Source organism: Protopterus annectens, chromosome 1.part1 (genome assembly GCF_019279795.1).
Source record: "Protopterus annectens isolate FY-2018-M chromosome 1.part1, PAN1.0, whole genome shotgun sequence".
Lineage (NCBI taxonomy): Eukaryota > Metazoa > Chordata > Ceratodontiformes > Protopteridae > Protopterus > Protopterus annectens.
The window spans coordinates 447353426-447380529 of NC_056726.1; the positions used below are offsets into that span (position 1 = coordinate 447353426).

The 27104-nt window shown below is 36.7% G+C and overlaps 1 protein-coding gene across 1 annotated transcript in view; it reads left to right on the top strand.

Annotated features, from left to right (window-relative positions):
* LYST (lysosomal trafficking regulator) overlaps positions 1–27104 on the top strand; it is a 3825950-nt gene that overhangs the window by 3405154 nt on the left and 393692 nt on the right. Inside the window, exon 43 of the mRNA XM_044075805.1 lies at positions 4304–4521. Coding sequence (XP_043931740.1) covers positions 4304–4521 — 218 coding nt within the window. The remainder of the gene's footprint in view (positions 1–4303; positions 4522–27104) is intronic.

The window sequence follows — 27104 nt, forward strand, 5'->3', positions numbered from 1 at the left end:
CAGAGTCCAGTTAAGTTGTTCCCTGTTTGTGCCTCCTCCTTCTGGGCTGACAAGCATCAGTCAGAGCACCAGATTTCAGAGTGGCAGATGCAAGTCGTTCAAAGCAAGAAATTGTAAGGCTTGCAGTTGAGCATCTGAGTTGATAGCAAAGGGGCTGGTAAAGGTGCAGAATCACTTTTTATAACCCATCTGCATGTAATGCATGTGCACGTCTAAAAGCACCTAGGAATAACAAAACGTAGAAAGAGGGACTCATTTTCATAAGTGAATTGCATGCAATACATTTCTCATTTGCATCTCAGTATTCACTCATTTGCATATTCTAAATGATGTGTGTAAGTGCAGCTTATGTCTCCTGAATTGCATCTTGCTTGTACTTGTATGCAGCCAGGGCAAATACTCAGTGAGCGTAAGAGGTCTTTCCTTAAGACTTTAAACACGCTCTTCCTGCTACTAAGCAGACTACTTATAAGTGTCTGGTCAGTGCTACTGTTGTTTTGTCAAAAACGGTATGACTCTGTTTGCAGAGTTTTGAGTTTAGTCCACTGAATCATTAGCAGTTACCATTGTAGTGTCTTTCTAAAATGTTTCTGCTCAGAGTATTTTCTAATTTTTATTTTTGCTTTACATTTGTTTACCAGGTAGTGTCTGACTAAGCCAGGAGCCCATTTTCACCAGAGACCTGGGGAGAAAAGCTCAAAAATACATTGTTTGAATACAGCCGAATAAACATAATGTGATAATACTCATATTACAAATATTTTTGCATTACCAATTAATATAAATTATAACTTTCTAGAAATAGCAAAGATACAAAAATTATAAAAATAGCAAAGAATCAAAAAGTAGCAGAGAATGTGAAACACTAGAGATTTACATTATAAAAAAAATCAGGTTGTAGTGCCAACGTGTTTATGTGGTGGCAAGATAGGTGTGGGTGAAATACATAGGTATTTTAGAGAGTACAGGTTGAAGACTGGCTTGCTTAACATAGTCAATAAGTAGTGAGAGAAAGAAGCTGATGTAGTGGTGAAAGAAAATGGAAAACATGATTGGTATATACATTTTTACAAGTTTAATATATTGTCACAGCCTGAGTAAAAGCATCAATAGTATGGGAGCATCCTGGTTGAGGAAGCTAGTCAGGGGATCTACAGATGGGAATAGGTGGTTAGTATAGGTATTGTGATATAATTAGCCAGGCAGTGAGCAGGTGCATAGCCAGTGATTGTAAGGTGTTCTTTCAGGAGCAGCTTGAATCTGTGAGCATTTGTGGTGTTGATGTGTTGGGGTATTGACTCCCAGGTATTGGACACTTTGTTAGAGTAGGGAATTCCCAAAGGTGTTGTTGGATTTTGTCACTTTTAGTAGAAGTTTATCGGAGGGCCTTAGGGGATCCGCAATTGTTATTTGGTTGAACTAGGTGTCTGAGAGCAGAGCAGTAGTTTTCGGTTTGGTAGATAATGGAGTGGGCGATGGTTAGTTGGTTCAGGTGTAGTAGGTTAGGTAATTCATTTCAGCTGAGTTTGTGAAGTACAGTGCAGTGGTGTGATCTATGTGGATGGTTTGTAGAAAACTTGGCTGTTTTATTGTAGAAGGTCTCTAGTTTACTTAAATCTGTTTTTCATAGGTTGGCAAAAATATGAGCAGAGTATAGGAGGGTGGATAGTAGGTGTGTTCTGCCTGTGGATAGTCTGGTGGTGTTGGTAAGTTATGGTTTGGCACTGTAGAGTGAACCAAGTTTAATATGAAATTTTTTGATGGTTAGTGCAATCTGTTTGTCAAATATTAGACAATTGTCAGTTGTGACACCTAGAAGTTTGTTTGTTCTACAAGTTCGATTTTAGTATTGGAGGAGTAGATGACGAGTAGGGGAAGTTTGCTTTTAGGTTTGGTATTGGAGAAAACCATTAGTTTTGTTTTAGTTGGACTGAGTATTAGTTGGTGGTCAGTGAAATAATTTTCTATGTCATGGAGTGAATTTTTTTCTTGAAGTTCAAGAAGGGTTGGGGCAGAGTAGATGATCATCAGCATATTGTATGATGGAGGCTAGTTGAGTGGCAATGCTGAGGTTATTGGTCAATATGATAAAAAGCAGAGGTCCAAGGACAGAGCCTTGAGGTACTCCAACAGAGATGGGTAGGAGAGGGGAGAGATTGTTATTCGACTTAACTGTGTTAGTGAAACGTATTTATGCGGTAGTGGTGCTGTGCTTAGGTCGGAAACTATGTTGGGAATTGGATATGAGATTATTTTTGAGGAAATAGACAATGAGTTGTTTACAAATGCATTTTTCCAGAATTTTAGCTAGAGGAGGGAGAATAGCAATAGGTCTGTACTTTGAGAAGTCTGCAGAAGGGCCACCTTTGTGTAGGGAGATATTGTGGGATATTTTTCAGAGCTTAGCTAGGTATTGTTTGGAATTTTAGCAGCTGATTAATATTGAGATAGGATAAGAGATGGAATCAGCAGCCAGTTTGAGAAATTCATTGGGAATCAGATCGGCTGCAAGAGTAGAGGGTTTTACTTTGTACAGAAGTTTTTTTATGGAGCTAATTTGTATAAAGTTGTGGTTAGATCTAGAAGTGTTTGGGACTGTAAGAGGTGTGTTTGTACTATTGTTTATGATGGATATTATGGAGTAAATGAAATATGTATTGAATTGGGATGCTATGCTATCCATAGTATTAGATGTGGTGGGTGATAGGGTAGTGGATTGCCCTGGATTAAGGAGTTGTTTGATGCTTAACCAAATTTTTGAGGGTTGTTCTGGTGTTTTTGTTGGGTTGCATGGTAATATGACTTTTTGTGGTTTTTGGTTTGCTTTTTGGCTAGGTTTCTTAATTTCTGAAATGAAATAAGGTTATTTTTGTTTTTAGATTTTTGGTATAGTGACCAGGCTCTGTCCCCCTAAGTAATAGCCTGGTGCCTTTAGTAAGCCATGATAATTGTTTACCTTTGATGCAATTTTTTTTCAGTGCGCTAGGTTATTTAATATCTTGAGGAATGTATCGTTGAAGTGTTGAACTGCGAGGTCTAACTGGAGGTATTTTAAAGGAGACCAGATTGTTGAAGTAGTGTGTTAAATAAGATTGCGGAAAAGTTTTTTTTTTTGCTGCAGATGTGTTTAAATAGGATGTTATTTGGGGTACATATATGTTGCCTAAGAAGGAAGGTTGGTAAATTGTCACTTAGGCAGTCTGGAGGGCAGCCTGCTTGGTGGCCAAAGTTGGGTTTGTTCATTAGTATCCAGTCCAGGATTGAGTGTTTATCTATACGGGTGGGAGAGAGTATAGTTTGAGAGAAGTTGTAGAGATTAAGGATGTTGGTGGGGTTTTCAAAGAAGTGGGTAAGCCAGTCTAAATTAAAGTCTCCTAGAATTATTGTGTCTTGGTTGAATGTTGCAGATGACCAGCAAAGAAGGTTTTTTATGCTGGATTGGTTGTTTCCTGGAGAGATGGAGGTAGTGATTATCATTATAGTTTTTTGGGAGTTTATCTAAGCATTTTGTGTTGGATATTCATCCGAGAGATAGAAGATATTCACTTGGGCTGCTTTGTAAGGAGTGGTAGAGGTCATTCACACAGTTCGGAGAGTTGTGTGCACTGTATTGTAGATTCCTAGTCAGACTTATAATTCCTAAAGAAATATGATGAACATAGTGCAGTTTTGTGAATAGCCAGTATCTGGTTGAATAACTGGATCATTGCTGCAGAACAGATGTCCATTTTCCCTTTATATTGCTCAATCTGTGCGTCTGGTGGCCTCGCTAGATTGCTACTTCAGTACTTGTTATGGACTTTGCTTGCAATACTTAAAACACTTCATAGCTGTGTTCAGCTTTGCTACTTTTATTTTACTGTATTATATTTGGAAATTGCCAAGATGTTTGTTGAGTATTTTAACCAATTTATTCTTTAGAAATTTTAGACATATTTATACCTTTAACCCTATGGTCATTGTCTGGAGTATTTGCTGGTATGTTACAGTTGATTGTTTCTTCCTGGATTCCATAAAAAGAAAACAAACCACGAGGAGCACTCTTTTTTTGTACCCCAGCTTTCCCTCAAATGGTTATGGTTCAGGACTGCATGGTTTCAGGCTTTTAATGATGTCCCACTGCTGAAATACATTTCACTGATGAACTAACATTTGCCTGGTAGCTGTATGCCCAATGGGAATTATAAGTAAAGCTCCTGTTCAAACATCTTCTGTTATAGTGTATATACAGCTGGCACTCTTCCACTGGTACATTTACTGTTTGTGATATATCAGCAATACCTAACACTTGTTTCTCTTTCAGGTTTCGATTTTGGAGTTCGTCAGAACAGTGAACGTGTTAACAATGTCAATCTTCCATCATGGGCTCGTAATGATCCTCGCCTTTTCATCCTTATTCATCGTCAGGCCTTGGAATCTGACTATGTGTCACAGACAATTTCTCACTGGATTGACCTTGTGTTTGGGAATAAACAAAAAGGGAAAGCTGCAGTCCAGGCTATAAATGTCTTCCATCCAGCAGTGAGTACCCAAAGATGTTTGTTATATTCTTAGTTCTAATCTACTGTAGTGCATTTTAACATGTACTGTAAATTCTGTACATTTTCACTCAGGACAAAGAATTATAACGAAATTTCAAAGTGAAATTATTTGAAAAAATATAAGAATTGCAGCCAGTAGCTTATTTTAGACCTTTCCTTACTTCTGTTGTATGTGGATAGTCTGACTTTTCTGTTTCCTCACCTTGAGAAATGAGACTGTAATATATAGAAACATTATTCCCAGGAGAGAGGTAACAGATGACTAGGAGGCTGTCACTCAGGCAGTCATGAAGGTGTTTTATGTCCTTGCTAACACTGTGGCAGTATGGAGGTTTTTGTTAGGACAGCAGACCTGCCCATGGTGGCTTATGTGAGCACCTGTGTCACTGAGTGGTAACATACACTCTCCCTTTAATTCTACATGCTTCCTTCTACAAGTTCAGGGGCTGCAGTCAGTGACTTTGGGGTCATCAGGCCCACCATGTGTGTCATTCAGTCGCATACTACAACTTTCCATGTTGTACAAGTCAAATTTAGCATTTAAACTTGTACTCTCCAAAATATACTGTGTTGTCTGCGACATTATGATGTTACAATTTTATTAATCTGCAGTTATGTCCATTCAGACTAGCAACTATAATAAAAGTGCATTTCTTACCAGTTTTAAAAAGCTATCTGCCTGCTGTGTTGCCAGGTCCTTACTACTAGCTGGCTTACTTGTGATGGTAGCTATCCTGAACAAGCAAGCAAGCACGTGTAACTTGCACTCCATCCATATCAAGATCAAGCATTTGCTAAGGTCAGTTGAGCATGCCCATTCATTACTGATATTTTTGTAAACAAAATTCTACACTTATCTAAAAAATTCAACAAACCCTATAGTTTGCCTACAAATGTGATTTAATGTTTGCATAGGAGCACTTCTAACTTTCTGATAATGACATCCTCACTCCCAGTGCCTCAGAATCAACTACAGGCATGATATGCATAGAATGGACCTAAGAAAGCATATAGTTCCACTTTAAAGTCTACAAGTCCACTTCACTGATGCCACATGATGAAAAGGTGTAATGAAAATCCCAGTAAAATTACTGCAGCATCCTAATAAGGATTCACTGCTCAGATTAACTATATTGTCACCAGACAGTGTCATGAAACCAAGGCATTTACAGTCCAGCATTTGGTTTAGATGGACAGAATGCTTTAAATTAGGACTGTGCCAGTTAGTCTGGGTGGCTGGCAGCTGACTTGCTGGTAGCTAAAAATTTGAGCAGCTACCTTATTGGGACCTAGTGGCACTCACACCCACTGAAAGTTTCTTAAGTTATCTACTGTTGTGCTAGAAACTGAGCAGGGCAAAGGTGATCTTAGTTGCAACAGCTTGAGTATTACCACTTGCATTAAGCACTGCTTTAATTTCTTGAATCGAGTATGCCTTATATCTCCTGTCATTAAACTGAAGACATAATACTGTTTCAGTACAAGGAGTGCACAAATAGGTATACACACACACACACACACACACACACAGACGCACACACACACACACACACACACACACACACACACACACACACACACACACACACACACACACACACAGCTGTAGTTAGCTCATCTAGAACCCAATGCCACTCCCTGATCTCTTGCCCTTCAACTCTAAGCTGAGGAGTAAAGCAAAAAAGAAAGAAAAAAAGTCTGCTCCCTGATCTGGCATTTGTCACAACCCCTGAGGAGTGCCAGGTCTCTTTGTATCTTCTCAACCTGAGGAGCAAAAACAGGTATTTTACTTTAAAGACTGTAACAGACTGTTACATTTGCAGCAAGCAGTTTACTACAAGCACCTCAGTCCTGACAGCATTCATTTTCCATAGTGGTATTTAGAAAAGCCAGCACTGAAATGAGTCTTGATACTGTATTAGCAATCACTGGCATCTGCTGATCCCATCCTCTAGCACCTTGTTCCTGCGATGGCCACCCCCTTTGTTCTACAGTAACCACACTTTTGGGGTGTGCACAGGCGCACATACACATACATAGAAGCAAGTGGGACTGGACATAATTTTGCAGAGACAAGATTGTCCTTTACTTTTTGAACATGACTCCATGAAAATAGCTTTCCTTAAAAAAAACATGCTTTAAAGGATATCTAATTTTTTTTTCTATAGGGGAAGATTCCTGTACTGTCTTCTTTGTAGAATTAATGTTGTGGTCACTGCAGCTTGCGAGGACATGCATTGTCTTGGATTTCTGTTTATTCTTACAGATATACGCATATACACACAAAACTGTTTTTTTTTTAATTTTGTAAAATGGAAAACGAAAGAGATCTTCATTTGCAAAATTTGCTCACCCTGGTATTGTGTCATTGCTTTGTCTACCATACTATATACCAGAATATGTAGGAAACTGAATTTGTATAGTTGTGATCCATGGAGGGCACTGATTGTATGTGAAATAAAAAAAAATAACCTTAGTATAGTAAGGTTCATAAGTAAGAACCTAGTTATAACAAACAGGATTATGTCTGGGTCACTGAGTTTAACCATTATCAGTATGTTTGAGAAATTGATTCAAGAAATTCACCTCAAAAACAAAGTTTATGCGGTGAAGTTCTTAAATCCATTTTAAGAATATAATAACAAATAGTTAAAACTGATGACTGCATCAGGATTTTTTTGCAGTACATGGAACTTTAGCTGCTGTCATGTACTACTACTTACAAAAAAGGAAGAAGGGTATGATCATGAAGTGTTTTATGGCTTTAAAATAACGCACACAACATGCGACAATCTGAGAAGCAAACACTTAAAAGCGAAGAGACACTTCACTCTTCCATACTTTGTTTTGTGTGTGTGTGTGTGTGTGTGTGTGTGTGTGTGTGTGTGTGCGTTTGTGTTTGCGTGTGTGTGTGTGTGTGTGTGTGTGTGTGTGCATGTGAGAACACAGAGTATAATACAGTTATGAAAATGCTTGAATGCTGTTATGTGGTGGCTTCTGTTAATGCCCTTGAGCAAGAATAGAACATAACAGCACTGAAAGGGAATTAACAAAACTTTATTAAATACCTTTCTTTTAGGATACTGCTTAATAAAGATGTCTTCTTCCCAGATTCAAAGCATGCCTGAAGCTGTCCGTGTGCTACAAGGTTATTATAGAAAGAATCTTGCACAAATCTGGCTGTTACTAGTAAGTTTCATGCTTCTGCTGTACAGATGGTAACTACTTCAGAACTGTCAGAAACATGCTAACAGCTTTGAAAGTTGTAACACACTTTTTGCTTTTACACGAACAGAAACAGAAGTTTGGGAGAGCAAAGTGTCTAACAGCTGTTAAAGCTGTTAATTGATTAGCTTTGCCCTTTTCCTGCTGCCAGCTGCATGGAAGTGCTGGGCACTTTACAACTCTTACCCAAACTGCAAAAAATCCAACTCTGCTCCACTATACACTCCCAACTCTAGTAAATCTATTTTCACTTTAACATCTGTTGTCACCTCCTGCATAAAATCCCTACTGTGTAAACCTGAGCCCTGCTCATTCTCAGCCAACAATCTACCAGCTGAATACCTAGAACTACCTGCAACCATCATTGCTTGCCAAGTCTCTATCATAATCAATAGATCTTTTTAAGAGTCTTATGTCCCATCTCTCTGAAAAAAAATTCTGTTATCATCACACTTCACAAAGGAAGTATCACCACTGAAAGTACTAACTACAGACCTACTGTAAAACCCCCCTCAAAAATATGTGAAAAATGCATCCATAAACCACTAATGAAATACCTCTTCCATTATTAACTCCTACTCAGCAAGGCTTTTGCCCAAACCACAGCACAGCAACTGCCCTAGTCTCCTTTTTAGACACTGTTATTAAAGATAAGAATAACTTGCTATCCACCCCCTTTTTGGATCTCTCCAAAGCCTTTAACATAGTTCTCACTCTTCTCTCTAAAATGTCAGCTCTTGGTCTCTTCAGTACTACTCTTGACTGTTTTTTCAGCTACTTTGCAGCTGACAACGATCAGTAAAGTGGCTTTCCACTTTGTCTCCGTTCCTTCCAGTTAATACTGGAACTCCTCAAGGCTCCCTACTAGGACCTCTCCTCTTTAACTGTTATCTGCTCATCAGACAATCTATCCCATCTTCAGTCCATCACTGAAAAAGCCTTCAATTTGGTCAAAAACTGGCTCATTGAAAACCAGCATCTCCTAAACCCTCACCCACCAAAAAATTACTTCTGTTTCTCCCAAAATCTCAAACTCACATAAAGAAATCCTTTACAATAACATCTCTTTAACAACACTACTATAGAAGTTGTACCACATACCAAGGTCTTAGGTATGACAATAGATGATCAGCTAAAATTTGACCTGTATATACAAAGTTGTATGAAGAAAACACACCAAGAACATAGTAACTCTCCAGATCAAACAGGCTCCTTTCCAAGTACCTCCAGGGCATCTCCTGCAAAAGGTTACCTCTTTCCTACTGTACTAAAATCCTCCCCAGTATAGAGGCCACTCTAAGAACAAAACATGAGCTCTGCTGTAATAAAGTAGCTAGATTTGCTGCCAGTCAGCCATGTAACTCTCTTCATTGACTATCTCTAAAATCACTCTACTGCCTTGAGTTGTCTCACCACATCTTGTTCAGTCAACTTCTCTTTGCAGATCGCATAATTTGTAAATTTTAATCCTGACCAGCAACATCTAACATTCTCAGACATTAACTTCTCTACTGCACCCTTCACTCTTCTGACCAGCATCTCCTTGAAATCTACAAACTCCAAAAAATCCATTGGCCATAACTTATAATCTAAATCAGTGGCTATCTCTTATCGGTTCATAGGTAGGTACTAGGCTATTGACCCTGGGGCCTATACAAGCCCAGCCAAAAAGGTACCCTGGCTTTTGCCACCCAAGAAAATAATTTTCCTGTGCCACTGTCAAGCAGAGCCACAGAGGTGATCCCCGGGGTGAATTTCCTATTTCCCATCCAGTCATCAAGATTTTTCTTGAAGAGTGCTAATGAGGAGCTTTGTTTGATGTAGATAGGTAGTTTATTCCAGAGTATGGGAAGTCCCTGGGACAGGAATCTATCCCTCCGGCATGTTCTGTTTATTGTGGTGACAAGGGTTAGGTCCCTAGAGCGTGTAGCTCGGAGGGATTTAGATTTCTTTAGGTGGAGCATGTCCAACAGCTCTGGGTTTGACATAGCTTTGTATGTTAGGCAGAGATCACCTCTGAGTAGGCGATATGCGACGGAGTAAAGCTGGAGTTTTTTGAGACGGTCTGCGTAGGGCATCTGTTTGAGGCCAGTAATCCTCTATGTGAGGTATTTCTGCGGCCTTTCCGGTTGTTGTAGATGTCTTGTGAGGTACATACCAAAAGGGGCATTGTACTCTATAATGGGTCTAATGAGTGATGAGTAGAGGGGAACAATGACCTCTTTTTTTCTGGATGAGAAACCTTTTGTGATGAGGTGTGCCACGTAGAAGGATTTCCTGACTACTGTGGTGATGTGATTATCTAAGGAGAGACTACTGTCCACCTGTGTCCCAAGGTCTTTTATCACACTTTCGGTGTTAAGTATACTACCGCCTATGTTGTAGTTCATGGGTACAGAGTTGTTACCAAAGGGGATGACAATGGACTTTTTGGCACTGAGCTTGAGGCCATGGCTTTGACACCAGGCATCTGTCTCAGTGAGGCCCTTTTGTAGGATGTCCACATCGTTAGGAGTTTCGATTATGGCTCCTAGTTTGCAGTCATCTGCGATCTTCATTAGCCAAAGACCTTCTGTGTTAGCCTGTACTTCAGAGAAGTAGATACCAAACAGGAGAGGACCCAGGACTGAACCCTGTGGTACATATAATAAAATTCCCATTGTTATCAAATCAGTATCCAATAGTCACATTCAAAAATCATTAAGAGACATTCTCCACTACTCCTGGCTGTATACCTGTCTCAATCTTGGCTAATTTCCTCCACCAATTACACTTTGTCCACCTTTCCCTGCTACTACTCTCCTTGCCCTCTACCTTTCTCTCAATCCACCTCCTCTGTCCTATCACCTACTCTCTCTTCTAGCCTACACTCTTACCCATATCTCACTACTGTCTTGGAGCCTCCATTTACTAAAGTTGTTGTTTTATTGCCAATTGTCCATTTACTATGTAATTATTAGCATCAGTTCCATTTCCTATGCTTACCTTAACTAAGTTTTCACGTAAATCACACTCACTTCTTGTACCCATCTTCTACTTGCTATTGAAAAGTCCTGTCCATATCTTTACGATCCTAGTGTCATTTAATTATACGTTTTTATTTCATCACTGTGTATATTTTCATCTTCACCTGTTTAATGACTGCAGTTATTTACTACTCATTGTTTAAATTTCCATCTTTTTTACCTGACTGGTTGTATGTGTTAAATGCTCTGTATTTATGTATAATTGTATTTTTGTGTGTGAAGTTTTTGTCCCCAGACCTCCTCTGAAAATGGGATCCATGCCCAGTTGAACTTTCTTGGTAAACAGCTGTCAGATATGTAAAAACTAAACAAATAAATAAAATGATCCTCTTTGTTAAGTGTGACCCAAATTTGAAGATACGTGTTAACTAATTTTATTCATTAGTAGTCAGAGAAAGATTTATAACTTCAAAATCTTCCAAAGCTGTAGTTTTTCTGCCAGAATTTCAACTGTTTGGTTAAGAGAAAAGAGACTTCAGCATGAGTCACTCGAATGGTACTCAGGTTTCTTGTGTTAAAAAAGACATCCAGTCAGTACTATTTAATATAAATGATGTATTTCTTAAAATAGATAAATTATGGAAGAGACTTTGAATGATTATGAAGGCAGAATAACTGAAGGTGAGTGTCAGACTGAATTTCTTTTAAAACAAAATACCTCATAGAAAAACTCAATGGTTTAGAAAATAGACTGAGACAAAATAGCATTAAAATTTATGGTATACCTGAAAAGTATGAGAGAGACAATATAATAAACTTCTTAACTATCTGGCTATATACAACATTAAATCTATCTGAAACATTATCTTTTGGAATTGAACAAGCGCATGGATCCCTCAGATCACCTTCTAAGAAGAAAAGGTCACTGCCCCGCTTAATTTATAGTTAAGTTCATGTCTGGCTTAGAAAAAGATCAAATATTATAAGCAGCATGGTCCAGCCCACCTATTAAAATAGGTAAACATGTAGTCAGATTTGACAATGGTTATTCCAGTAAAGTAATGGGTAAAAGAAAATCCTGTTTACTGCTGACCAAGGAACTTAAAAAGAATAATATTAAAGACACTTTGGTGTTTCCTGCAAAGATCAAATTATTCCTTTTTGAAGAAACCAAAATATTTAAAACTCTGGAAGAGGTAGCTACCTTTAACAACAATAAAATCCTTAATAACACTGAAGAAGTGGAGTGGAACAGTATATCTCCGAAGAGACAGATTGAGCTGAATTCTTGGAAAACTCCTGAAACTAAAAGTCCTAAAAAATTACTCTTATTTTCTAATTGTATGACTATTAATTTCTGAAACAATAGATTTGCCTTTAAGTAAAAGATTTGTACTGGACTTTAAGCCTTAAACCATATGTAAACATCCACTTGTATTTTAAGCTAAAACATTTTTCTTGCTAAAGAATATTAAGGGTTGGTTTTACTGTTTTACTATATTTACTTAATCTATTTCAATTAACTAAGTGTAAGTTTTTATTAATTAACTATAAGTGTTTTTCTAAATGTTAAACAAATACTTCCGTGTAAGAGAATGTCATTATATTTTAAGAATTTATTTTATTTGTTCAACATTGCTTATTATGTGCTTTGCTGGGTTAACTGAATGTCAGATCTAACTAGTATGCTAATTAATGGTGTTAATGTGCTGGTGATTTTATTTTCTTTGTTCCTGCATAACATATTCCTTTCGCATGTCATTAATGAAACCAGTGTTACTTAGAGTGAAAGCTTTAGAACAGAAGAATGTTCCATTTCTTCAGAATGCTGGATTATTCCTGGCTTGAGCTGTCCTGAGGAAAATCTAGGTCAAAGTTCATCACTGATGTCTGAGAAAGAAGAAAAATAACTTTTTATTTTTTCCCAAATATATATGTGAGAAAGTTACTTAAAAGAACACCTTTTTTCTTAGAAGTGGAAGTTTTTTTTTCAATTTTTTAGCTTCTGGTATTTAGACCCTGCATTTGAGCAGGTTTCTTCTTGTTTGTACTGAGCTGAACTGAGGTGGGCTACTAGCCACAACTCTGAGTTGAGATACCAGATGTCTAGAGGCTTCTGAGCTTCCAAAAAATACACATTGCCTTTTTTTTTTTTTTTTGCTTTTGCTTCTTTATAGTATTTACTGCACTTTCTTATTGCCTGCCACCTACTTATTTACTGTATACTAAACTACACTGCTGTACTGCAGTTGCTGCTTTATTGTACCTGTTAAATCAAATGTTATTGCTGTTCTCACTGGTTGCAAATATGTTGTAGTTTCAATTGATTCTGAATAGCCACCCCTAGTGACAACAGTCTTCAACTTAGCATTATGAATAGTTGGACTACCCTTGTTTTTCATGGCAGTCTTGTTGACTTGGGTCTCTTGAGGCAGTGTAACAATTGCCTCATGTACACAGACAACCCTCTCCTAATAAAACAGTCTAGTAGAGAGTGAGAGAGATGTATCTACACCAAGAATATAGAATCCATGCTCTCTCTGACTCAAAACAGTAACACAGAGAAGGTTGTCAAATCACACACCAGCATATATGCTCATAATACCACTATTTATACACATAGTACGTATCAAACATGTAAATCCACATACACTTTGGTTCTCTTGAAAAACTTACTGAAACACCAAAGACCTTCAAAACACAAGATTGCTACAAGTAACACAGTGCCACAGCACCCATGACACATAGCAGTGCCAGTGTCTCTCCCACTAAGCCAGTAACGCATAATACTCAAAAACCCAATTTTCTTGTTATTGGAAACTCCATTGTGAGACACATGGATGTCCCACTCACCAGATTGGACAAGGAGAAAGTCATGGTCAGCTGCCTGTCTGGTGCTAGGATTCATCATATCATGCATGCACTAAGGTCACTCAGCAACAAGTACCATTATGACTGTGTCATAGTTCATGTTGGTGTGTATGACCTGAGATGTACCTCACTGGACTATATGAAGAGAGACATGATTGAACTCTGAGTGTGTGTCCCAGGCAGGTATGTCCCTAGCCTTTAGCAGCATACTACCTTCACCTAGAATGATGCCACAGTATAAACAAAAATGATTGATTTTAATAATTGGCTCGGTTTTTGGTGTCATTCAAAGGGGATCCAGTTCCTGTCAGCCTGGGAAGCCAGGGTCGACAAACTTTGCTGCTTTGCCAGATACAGTTTGCACCTGGCACCTCTAGGCTTTCAGCTGCTGACAAAGGCTCTTGCCTGCCCCATAGTGCCTTTGTTAGGCAAGGTATGGAAAACATTACCGACATGAAATTAACCAATCAAAACAAAATAAGGGTCATGCTGCTAAATGCTGGGAGCTTAAACCAAAAGCTTCACTCCCTGGAAGCACTTTATCACTAGAAGATGTAGATGTCTGTGCAGTCACAGAAACCTGGTTCAAAGCCTCAGAGAGTACCCCAGCCTTGCAAGACTACAATGCCTTCAGCACCTTTAGACCACAAAATGAACATGTGAAAACCAAACGGTATGGAGTTTCATTCTATATTAGAGATAAATTTACCTCCCATCTAGTTATGCCTTTAGCAACTTTAGACCACAAAATGAACATGTGAAAACCAAAGGATATGGTGTTTCAATCTATATTAGAGATAAATTCACCTCCCGTCTAGTTTGACTAGACAACTCCATGGAGTTTTTTCAGGTCCAGGTTACGTTGGGTAAGACACCCATTCAAGTCATAGCCAGTTATAGATCCCCCTCCATGGGTCACAACACCCACTAAGCCTACTTGACCAAACTGGAGACCTTCCAAATTCTACTGAACACACTGGTTATGGGGAATTTCAATTATCCCACCATCAACTAGGAAACCTACACTAACCCTAACTCACTAGCGCAAAAGTTCTTTGACTTTGTTAATTCAAATGCCCTTGAACAAATTGTCCATACCTAGACAAGGGAAACATTTTGGATCTGGTCCTCACCAACATGTCAAACAGATGCACTGCCACAACTGTCGGACCCTCATTAGTTAAAACTGACCACAAATCAGTCAACTTTGAGCTGACACTAACACCATAACTCACAAAGGATGAAATGAGTCCAGACTAAAAACCTTCACAGAGGCAAACTATGCCCCCCTAGATGAAGGTATAAATGCATTCCAAGCCCCATCTCAAGCTGGAAGTGGTAGCAGTGCCGAAGCTTACATTACACTTGCATAAGTGTATATACTCATCTGTATCAGAAAGAATCAAAGCCAGATCCCCAAGTAAAAACAAGCTGCCATGGTGGACATCCAGAATCAACAAACTTTACAGTAAATGCAAAAGGTTGCTGTCCAAGAAAACAAAGGGAAGTCCTGAACAATAGGGAAAGCACACTCTTCAGCCTCAACAGGCAAATAAGACAACTTGTCATATCCTCTAATGACTTCTTTCAGAGAAACTTAGCAAGTACAGCCAAGGATAACCACAAAGCCTTTTGCACCTACGTACATAACTTAAAGGGTAAGACCCAAGCATGTGCAGAACTAGTGGCCAACTGTATCACACATGCTCACCCCACAGAGATAGCAAACCTGCTAGAGGATTAGGTTTTGTGAACATTTCACACCCTTATCCCCACCTAACTTACAACAGACCTTCCCCCAAACTCCCCCCACCCTACGTATCTGAAGTGCAGATCCTCAAAGCCTTGTCCAAGGCAAACAAAAACAGCCTGTATGGGACCAGACGACATTTCAGGCTGTTTTCTAAAGAGGCTAAAGTATGAACTAGCATCACCACTGAGTACCCTTTTCAATCATAGCCTAACCAAAGGCTTTGTTCCTGTGGAATGGAGAACAGCAACAGTTATCCCCCTCCACAACGGTGGCCTAGCATCAGACCCAGAGAATTGCAGACCCATAAGCCTGACCAGCCTCATCTGAAAGGCCATGGAACATATCATTATGAACCTCATAAATAAATACATAGGTGACCGCCAAACCATGGATCCTACCCAATTAGGCTTTGTGAAGGGCAGATCCTGCCTGTTAAATCTGGTGGATTTCTTTGAAAATGTTACCAAGGTCATTGATGAGGACAGATCTGTGCACACAGCATACCTCAACCTGGCAAAGGCTTTCAGCACAGTCATACATTCAGGCATTACCGATAAACTTAGAAAACTGATTGTAAACCCCTTCATTATAAGATGGGTTGCCAACTGGCTCACAAACTGGACACTCAATATCAAAGTAGGTGACTCCACATCAACCAGCAAACCTGTTACTAGTGAGATGCCACAGGGGGTCAGTGCTAGGCCCCCTACTATTTGGTATATACTTCTCAGAAGTTCAGGTAAAAAGTAAGGGTTTTTTGCTGACCAAGTTTGCAGACAATTGCAAGCTAAGTGCAGTAAATGAATTTCCAAATTATGTCAGTATACTCCAGGCAGGTCTCACTCAGACCAATGACTGGTGTATTGGTCACGGTCTCAAACTGAATGCAAAGAAATGCATCATCATTTCCTTCGGCACAAACAGTGTCTCCTCACACTATTAAATCAGTAACAATGCCCTAAGTACCCATGAAGTGGTAAGGGACCTGAGATCACACGACTGTGATCTTAACTGCAACCATGTGCCTACTGTAGTAAGGAAGCTTTCTATGTACCACACTTGATTAGTAAAGGCATCACCTCAAGAGCAAAATAAGTTTTAGCACCCTATATTCGGCACTTATCCAGCCCATAATTGAATATAATGCCCCATTTGGCATGTACCATACCAAGCATCTGCAGCAGTTAGAGGAACTCAAAGGTTTCTAACAAAGATGATCAAGGGGCTCTAACATGTGCCTTATACAGACTGACTAAAGTCCCTGTCACTGTACTCCTGTATAGTATAGACTTCTTAGGGAAGACTTGTGCCTGGCCTACAGAGCAATCCCAAACCTAATGAACTTGCTGCATATCCTTAAGTCAAATGGGACTAGGGTTCCCATTCCATTGACCTAAATATGGCCTGTGACTTAATAGGACATGCTGAAAGGTTAGATTTAACTCCCAGTGACTACCGTGTCTTTGGAACAGGCTACCAATTAATGTGAAACAGAGCACCTCTGTGACACTGTTCAAGAAGAATCTGGATGAGTGGATGGGGGCACCATAAATTTTTACCAGGGATAGAGCTCACAACCCTCCTGGACATAGCCAGTCATCACTAAATGCAATCATGGGTATTGACTAACATTTGTATGGTATTACTTTGCAATGAAAGAGATAGGCTTAAAACGACTTCCGGGTTGATAGCCTAGTAATCTGCTATGATGCTGTTATCCTTTGATCCTGTGAAGAACTGGTAAGACAAAAACTATAGTAATGTTTAACACTGAGACAGTGTAACATATAATTTGCTTACATTTTACATGTTAATAGCTTATGCTGTAGTGTTATTAACTTTAACTATACATATTAATTGGAAAAATAGTTAGGTGTTTGTTACTGATTAGAACAGCTTAAAAGAACTAAGAAGAATGAGAAACTTGACAGAGCAAATTAGCAGCTGCTGTGTGCTGTGAGTTGTCATTTTCGCATGCTGTAGCCAGAATCCAATGTCAGTATGTACAACTCAAACCAGAATAGCACTTCACAATGGCTAAACATACATATTCAAATCAAATAAGCAGAAATTCTTTTACATATAGTCAAGATTGCTTGTAATAATAGAACATCTTCCGAATAAATATATATATACACAAGGAATACACTATCTGCTATGTAAGATTAATAAAAGAGCAGTATCAGTAAATTAAGAAATATGTATGTATACATATTGTAATCTATAATAGAGATTAGCTCTTTGATGGGAGATTTTAGACATATAAGATATATGTAGAATACTAGTGGGAAAATAAGATAGAAAATATATTTAAATAACAAACTGCTTTTAAGAAAGATGTCTATTACATATACCTGCATGTGGCAGAAATGTGTATGTGCAAGATTTCTTATAATTTACCTAGAAAATCATGTAAAATATTTCAAAAGAATATGAAAGCTGACATTGAAAGCTTTGTCATGTGAACTTTAAAGCTTCTTACATGTTGTATGTTATTAGATTCACTACATGAAATAACTCATTTTGTAAGTCGGAGTTGAAACTTTAGTGTTTTATTGCTGAATCAGTGCATCCACTTTAATAGAAAGTAAAATAAATGTTTCAGTATGTTTAATCCTGGAAAGGAGAATGAGATTTGAATTGCACACTTTGTAACTTTAGAATACAATATAGACTACATTTTTACTGCATACAAATAGTAAGACATTGTCTTCGACCTCAGTAATGTACATATTTTTATGAAGTAGTTTGATAAGCTAACAAAATTTTAAATATTTTGATATTTCACATGTTGAGTGTTACAGAAATTTGAAATATAGACATTTGAAATTTAAAAACAAATTCAGCGCTTTTTGTTCGAGCTATAAAATATGTGTGTGTGTGTGTGTGTGTGTGTGTGTGTGTGTGTGTGTGTGTGTGTGTGTGTGTGTTTATTTGTGTTTGGACATGATAAATATATATGTGCATTGATCTCTCTTTTGTATTATAGTTTAGTATAAGGTTACCCATGACCTGCAAGTTTTTAAATGTCTGTCTCTTCTGGTCCCACTCTGTTATACTTGTTTATTTAGAGATCTAGTTATACTAATGTTGAATGAGTGAATAATTTAGGAGTATTAATTGGGTAGTTTATACTACTATTATATTAATGGGTGTATAGTATACTATTTGTTGGAATTTTTAACATCTATGAGTAATAGAAGAAGGTTATTAAACTTGTATGTCAATGAGGAAATGGTTTTAAATGACAAAGAATATAACTAAATTAATAGTCTATTATTATTTTGACCTGTATATAATATTATATTAATTATTTATAAGTTATGGTAGTTTTTGGCAATTTCTTTTGATGAATTGTAGGTGTTGCTAGGTAGAGCCATGGTATATTAGGTAGACTATTCAGTAGGCGGACTACAAACTTTGGTATCCATGGCAGGTTATATTTTATTAGCAATATGTAAAGTTGTAGTTGTAGGCTTCTGTTTGGTTTTATTTTTGAATTTTAGTAGCTTAATATGTAGACAGGAAGAATTCAAAAAAACTGGACTGTTATGATAGTGTTGGAGGAATGCATTAGAGTCTTATATATAATTAAATTAATATGGTGGATAAATGTGGTTTGTTATCTTTTAAAATAAATATTTTTAAATACACAGTATGGCTAGTTTTAATGCATTATCTATTAATGTAAATGGTGTAAACAATGGCAACAAGAGGAAATCATTAACGTGATATCTAAAATTAGAGGAGACATATTATTGCAAGTGACTCACTTGATAGATAAAAAAGATATACAATATTTAAATAAATTAGGTTCTGAAATGTTATCATCTACTTCTTTTAACAAGAAGAGGAGAGGAGAGGAACTGCAGTACTTTGGAGAAAAATCAACAGTAATGTCTAAGGTCGTAGAAACCTTTAAAGATCCCAAACTAATGTATACATTTGTAATAAATATAATGACAGACTCTGTACATCAGCTAATTTTTACTGGATTTCTGGAATAGGTGCTAGAGTGGCTAAAGATCATTTAAACTTACAATGAAGTCATTGGAATGGTAGTTTAATTTTTTAGCAGGCGGTTTTAACTGCATATGTAGTATAGAAGATACAGGTGACTAGAAGAAAGCTAACATACTGGCAACAATTAAAGCACAAAACAGATGGATTAGTAATAATAATTTAATTGATTTACTAGTAAAAGCAGAATTGTTCTTCACTCATTATTCTTATGCGCATGGGAGGCAAACTAGAATAGGTAGGATTTAAGCCTCTATAGATTTGCTTAATAAAATGAATTATTTTCAAACTATTCCTCATCCTTTACCTGATCATAATGCACCAAGTATGAATATATTTATGGATTTAAGGAAATTACAGATTATTTATAGAATCCCAGTATATATGATGACATTAAAAGAGTTTAAGAATTACCTTAAGGAGCAAATTGAGATTTTTTTTATCTTTGAATGGTAATAGTCAGGTTAGTTAAGTCATACTATGGGACTCTTTCTGAATGCATATTAAAGACAGAATAGGAAGATGGGCTAGCAATAAAATGAAAGAATTGGATAAAGAGTTGCTAGGAATACAAGATGAAATACACAAAGCAAGGTTTAAAAAACAAAGATAATAGTACTGAAGTCATTAAAAAATGAATGACAAAATATCAAACAGTTTTAAAACATAAAGTGGAGATAGCTTTAGAAAAAATAAAATTGCATAGTTATGCAATGACTTCAGAAAAATCTTCATAGATTAGCTAAGGTGTTAACCAAAAAGGCACACATCAGTAATATCAGAAATCCTCACACTAATAAGCTTGTTTAAGATATAGAAGAAATGCTTACTGTTTAAAAAAAATTCTGTGAGAATCTTAGTAACATTAAACTTAATGACCAACAAATATTCCAGCTGAATAAGTCTTTTCCCTCATACAAGTTGAAGCTTAAAAAAGGTAAAATTGGTAAAGGTCCAGGGTTTGATGAACTGAGTATGAAATTATAGTGTCTGTTTCTGTTAAATATTTTCAAGTTACTGGGTGACGTTTTCAGGATAATTCACAGTGACGTAATAATTCCTCCCTCATGGAAGTTTTTTGTAATCTCACCTATATTTAAACAAGGACAAGATAGTAAGTTAGTCTCCTCATATAGACCTAGTTCATTATTAAATGTAGACTATAAAATGTTTACTTCCATTTTTCACCACACGATTAAGGGATATAGTGAATTAATTAGCAAAGATCAAACAGGATTGATAGTGAATAGATTAATTTATGATAAAATAAAAAGGGTCTTAACTGTCTTAGATTTAGCAAAAGGAATAAACAGGAAATTGCCCTTAATTAGCTTAGCTATTGCAAGAGATTTTGATTCTGTAGATTGGAATTGCTTGTTTAAAACTTTGGAAGTGTTTGCATTTCCAGAAGTTTATTGGAATATAAAAAAATGTATATAGATTCCAAAGCATATGTTAAAATTGGATCTTAAATTTCTCCAGGATTCACTTTAAACTAAGGCACAAAACAAGTGTGTTCCTTGTCTCCTTTACTATTTCATTAGTTCTTGAACCCTTAGCTAATAGTATAAGAAGCAATAAAAAATTGATGAATTCTGAATTAATAGTGATTCTCAATCTAAAATCTAGCTTTTTGCAGATGATATTCTATAAGTGTAGGAGATTTAAATAATTTGATGGAAGAAATAGGTGAATTAATTGAAAAGTTTCAAGAAACATTGCTGTTGAAATTTAATAATAATAAAACTGAAACTTTAGTGTTAAATCAAGTACTAGATAGTAAGTTTAGAGATAAATATAAATATAATTGGGATGGGGAAAAAAATAAAATATTTAGTAACAAAATCTATCAAGCTGTGAGTAGGATTATTAATAATTTTGAAAAAGTATTTGAAGAAGTGTTACTTATTAAAAATTGAGTGAATGTGTCTTTACTTTTGTGGATAAGTGAGCACTTATTAAAATAATTATATTACCCAAGATGTATGTGTGTGTGCATAGATCTATATTTGTGTATGTGTGTGTGTATGTGTATATATATATATATATATATATATATATATATATATATATATATATATATATATATATTTATTCTTGCAAACCGGAGATTTTGAATTTTTCACTTGTACTCCACACACACACACACACACACACACACACACACACACACACACACACACACACACACACACACACACACACACACACACACTTTCCTTCCTCCCCACACACAGACACGACATCTCTACTACATAAAAGCAGGGGTGCAAGCACCCCTGCAACCCCCACAACCCCTACTTAAATATTCTCACTCCGAGGTCGCACTACATACAAACACACACAAAACACCACCACACAAGCTGCATTCTCCTCACACACAGACATCACAGCAACAAAACACACTGACACACACCACAGCCCCTACCCAAAACCCTAAACACACACACACTTACCTGAATCCATAACCACAGCGAAACCTCAGAAGCGCGAAATTCAAAACCTCCGGTATTTGAGGTTTTGAATTTCATGCTTCTGAGCTTTCGCTCTTCTCAGGATTCCACTTTATTGGCTCGAAATACTGAATTTCAATATTTCAATATTTCAAGCTTCTAAAGTGAATCCATGTTTATAGAAATTATATAAGATTATGGGAGTATGGTGGTATTATCTCCCTAGGTATAGAATCTTATTCTATTGCTGCATGTTTTAACTGTGTTATACCCTAGATAGACTCAACTTACACCAGTCAATTGCAAACCAACCAGGAGTAGATTATACTAAATTCTTATAGTTTATTAAAGATTGAGAAACTAGAAATATGCAATAATCCTTTCATCTGGTTAAGAAAGTTTACCTTAGAAGGAAATTCCTTTCAATCTTTAGACTCTGCATATATGAATTCAGTTCTTAAAACAGTTAAGAAATATGTTTTTAAAACTCGCTATCAAATAGAAATTGTTGTGCTTTCCTGTTGCACATACCTCTAGATTTAAGATAACTCAGAACAATGTTAAAATGAATTTACTAAAAAGGAATGGATTTGTATTATGATCTGATTGCTTTGATTAATGAAAAGCTAAGGCTGCACAATATTTAAAGAAAGAATATAAGTGGGATGATTATGCTAATCAGTTAATATTATCAATCAGTAAGAAGTTAAATGAATTTGTGGATAATATGAGCAAAAAAGGAATAGAACACTATTTCCTATTATACAAATATATGAATGCTGTTAGTGAAGGTAGATTGACATAGAAAGGAAGGTTGTTAAAGCTATGTAAGTTGATTATAAATAATTTCAATGCAAAATTTTGGAAGATTTTAGATAGTAGTAGTAGTAGACTGAGTGATTCAGTACATGGTAAAATTACTTCTTCAGTTTGTTGGAGATGTAGCAAAGATGTAAAAGCTGACTGGACCCACACATGTTTATAGATTGTGTAAAATTACATGTATATTACAAAGAAATAAGTATGTTTTTAGGGTTTATGGTCTGATAATTGCTCTTTAACTAGGGCAGTAGTACTAATTAATGTTCTACTTCCTGTATCTGTAAAAGCCAAAGTAGAAAATGCTTTGGGCTGTCTTGGCAGTTGCTAAAAAAGTTTTTTTTTCCCCGGTTAATGGGAAATCGTAGGTTTGCCCCGGATTTCACTTCTGTGTCACTGCTAGACAGAGTCACAGTATACTAACCTCGAAAAAGGGCATAGGAAAATTCATTTAAAATTGGTGGCGAAAGCCAAAAACACTCTGGCTAGGCTTATAAATGCCCTAGGGCAGATAGCCTAGTACCTATGATAAACATCTTTATTAAATTGTCACATATGACATAGGCAATCTTACATTTATATAAATGAAAAACAAACAACATTGACACCACTTTAGCTGCATACATTATACATCACAGACACCATTGAAACAACTGTAGTTACAAACATTTTACATCAGTTATAATTTATCCAGTCGTCAGTTAAGTATTATATGGCTCATTCAAATTGTGCCTCTTAAACCTTGTTCCTTCTCTGCATGTATTGTTCCCAGAATTCCCATTTTTTTCTGTGTAGTCTGCTCTGTCCATTTTCTAAAGATTCCAATTCCGGTTGTTTTATCTCTTGTTACTGTATTCACTGCTTCTAGTAAAGTTGGTCTGGACTTTGATTTCCATTTTCTAGTAATTGTTTTTTGGCAGCCAGCATAATTAGACTCAGCAAGACTTTACTATGTCTAGGCAATTCCGATTCTGTATCATTGCTCAAAAAATCATCTCCCCAGTCAATCGATTCTGCTAACCCAACATCTCCAACAGAGCGGTACACAGGGATTCCCTAAAGTCTGCCATCTCATTTCACTCCCAAAAAATATGTTCCCAGCCACCTCTTTCTTGCCCGTTACACCTCCAGCATTTACTATCCAACTGAGGAAAAACTCTTTGGAGTCGACTTGGGGTAAAAAAATGCCTATGTAAACACTTCCAGACAAAGATCCTAAATCATCTAGATTTTGTTGCATATTTGGGATATATATGTATATATATGTATATATATATATATATATATATATATATATATATATATATATTTAAATATATTGCTTCTCCAATCTCTCTTCCCAATCCTTTCTAAGCTCCTCTGATTGATTCTTGTAATTATCATGCAATATTTTATATGTTCTACTAATTATTCCTTTTTTAATGGCAGCTTCTGTTCTAGAGTCTATTAAAAGCTGTATCACTACTGGTCTTTCATTTAGGACCACCCCTATTTTTTTTTTTTTTGCCTATACTCTGATATCAGTCCTTGATAGGGAAGGGGATTACTCTAACCTACAGTCCAAATACATTTTTGGCCTCTTCCCATTTTATTGCATTTCCCTTTCTAGTTACTTGCTCCCAGTACCTTGGTTCCTTTGCCAGTTTTCTCCAATAAATTCCAGCCCTCTCTTGCCTATTGTCTATATCCCTAACCACAGTCATCCCTATTGGCATAGTCTCTTTTCTCCATTCTTGTGCCAGTTTAGTTCTTAGAATACGCCCTACTATTTTATGAATATAATACTCTGTATGATTTGTATAGTTTTCCTTAAGAGTCTGCATCCAAAATCCCAATCTCTCCTTATTTCCTGAGCTTCCCCCGTATCATCATCATTCCTTTCCACTTTGAATTATAGTTTTCTGCTTGCGCTGTGTAGAAGAGCCTTAACTATGTTGCTCTAAAATACCCCCTCAAATTGGGTAATCCTAGTCTGCCTTTTTCTATTGGAAGAATCAGCTTATCCCACTTGACCCTTGCTGCCTTCCCTTACCCGATAAAATCCTTTAACTCTTTTTAATTGCTATCCAGAGCTTCTCCTCTGGTTGATAAAAATATGCCTGACCTGTGTATAAGATGAAAGGGGAAAAAACATTTTAATTGCTGGTATCTTAGTATCCATGTCCATATAACAAAGCTTCCAGTTTCTCATTTTTGTATTATCTTCTGTTTAGTCTCTTCCCACATATCCTTAGCTGCCACAACAGAGTCATTTCTAATCCATACTTCTAATTCATTTTATTATGTCCCCGTAAATATGGATATTGTTGGACCAATTAGTGTGTGGGTACCTAATTTACCACTGTTGCCTTTGTTTTAGCTTCATTAAGGGTTAATAGGGGTTGGGAGGGTGGCCTAATGGTCAAGGTGTTTGCCTTACAAACACAAGGTACAGGGTTTGAATCTCACATGTGATAATTGTCTAGGTTTAAAATGGCTCGCAAGGGCAGTTAGCCTAGTACTAACATATAAGAAGAAATTAATTTTGTATCCTGAGAAGATTTGAAACAGTGTAATGTCCCTCTCTGGTTTTGCCCTGTATAAAATAATATCTGCAAATAGAGCCAGCTCTTCCTGACTACCATACCAATTATATCCTTAAATTTCTGAGTCCCTTATTTTCTTTGCCAGTGGTTCTAAAATATAATGCAAACAACAAAGGGAAAAGCAGACAACTCTGCCTGGTTCCTCTACACAAGCAGAAGTTATCAGAGAGGACCCCACCCACTTTAATTTTCACTTCCAACCCCTCATCTGTTCTCCTAATCAGCCTTATAATTGTATCAGGGAAAGCAAATGCTTACATTGCCCTGCTCATGAAGTTGTACTGTACTATGTTAAATGCTTCCTTTGCATCAAGACTCACCAATAGCAGTAGTATTTTCTTACATTCTGCTTCCCCCTGGATCATCAGTGTTCTGTTAATATTGTCATATGTTTGCCTCCCCTCTGCAAAACCACACTGATCCATATCTATCACCTTCTCGTATCATGTTGCCATTCTTTTAGCCATTATAGAAATAAACCCTTTTTAATCCTGGATTAGCATTGAAATGGGCCTGTATGAAGCTGGATCCGATGGATTTTTACCCTGTTTAGGTATTACTGTTACCACCTCCTTCTCCCAGGATGCTAGTACTTCTCCTCCTCTTCCTCCTCTTAAAATACTGTTAAGCAAAACCTTCCAGATCTTTATCAGTTTTTTCCCTCCTAGCTTTCAAACTACCACAGGAATACCATCTATTCCTGAGGACTTTCTCTAGATTGGTTATACATAACCATTTTATCTCATCTCTTCCTATCCTGACGGTTAGTGATTGAGCCTCATCTACCTCTAACCTGGGCATATTTAATTCTTCCATAAACATTTCCAATTGTACCATTTCTTGATTTCCATATTTCTCTGCTTTATACAAACTTTCATAAAATTTTTGAAATAGTTCTAATATTTCTACAGGATCCTTTGTTATCTTCCTTGTTATAGGCTCCCTAAGCTTGGTGACAGCCCTTTCCACTTTCTGTTGCCTGGGTCATTGTGCTAACAGTTTTTGTGCTCTATAATTATTATAAAAAAGTTTCTTAACAGCAATCTTGATAAGCTTTTGCATTTTATTGAGATAATCCCTTATTTTCTGTTTAGCATTCTGCAGTTGCTCCTTTTCTCTTTCTGAGAGATTCCCCTATTTTGTAATACATTAACATTTGTCAGTCCCTCTATATAATTCTTGTTACTTCTTAGCCACATTTCCCTTTCCTTTATTTCCACCATAGTTTTAAACTGTACTTTAATTTATCCCACTCCCTAGCTATATTTTCAGAAAAGAAATTCTATCTTCTCTAGTAGCTCCTGAAGTAATTCTAAAACCCATTCCTTAAATTCCTCTCTTTTCAGCCAATAGGTGGGAAAGAGCTAGTGTCTCATTTTATTTCATTACCTTGCATTTTTATTTTACTTATTATTGGCACATGATCTGAAATGGTTATTGGGTGCATCTTAAGACTTTCAGTTAAATGCATATGATCCTGTGAGATATAATTTCTATCTAGCATAGCCTAGTTTTTGTATTGTGGAGAATAATATGTAAATTCACTCCAAACTCTTAGTACTGAATTCACATCTTCCATGCCAGACATTTTCAAAAAATGCTCCATAAATCTGTCTTCCTTTGATGTATATTCCCTTCTAAGCCCCCAGACATATATTCACTGTTGCAAACCAAATTCCAGTCTTCACCTATAAGTAATATTCCTTGCTGAAATCTGATTATTTCTCCCAGAATTTTCTTAAGCTCCATTATAGCAGTTTGAGGGGGAATGTAAATGCATGCCAGTGTAATCTTCCTCCCTTGCCAGTAGCCTCTTAGTACTATATATCTTCCATTATTATCCATTTTTCCCTCTTCCATTACTATTGGAG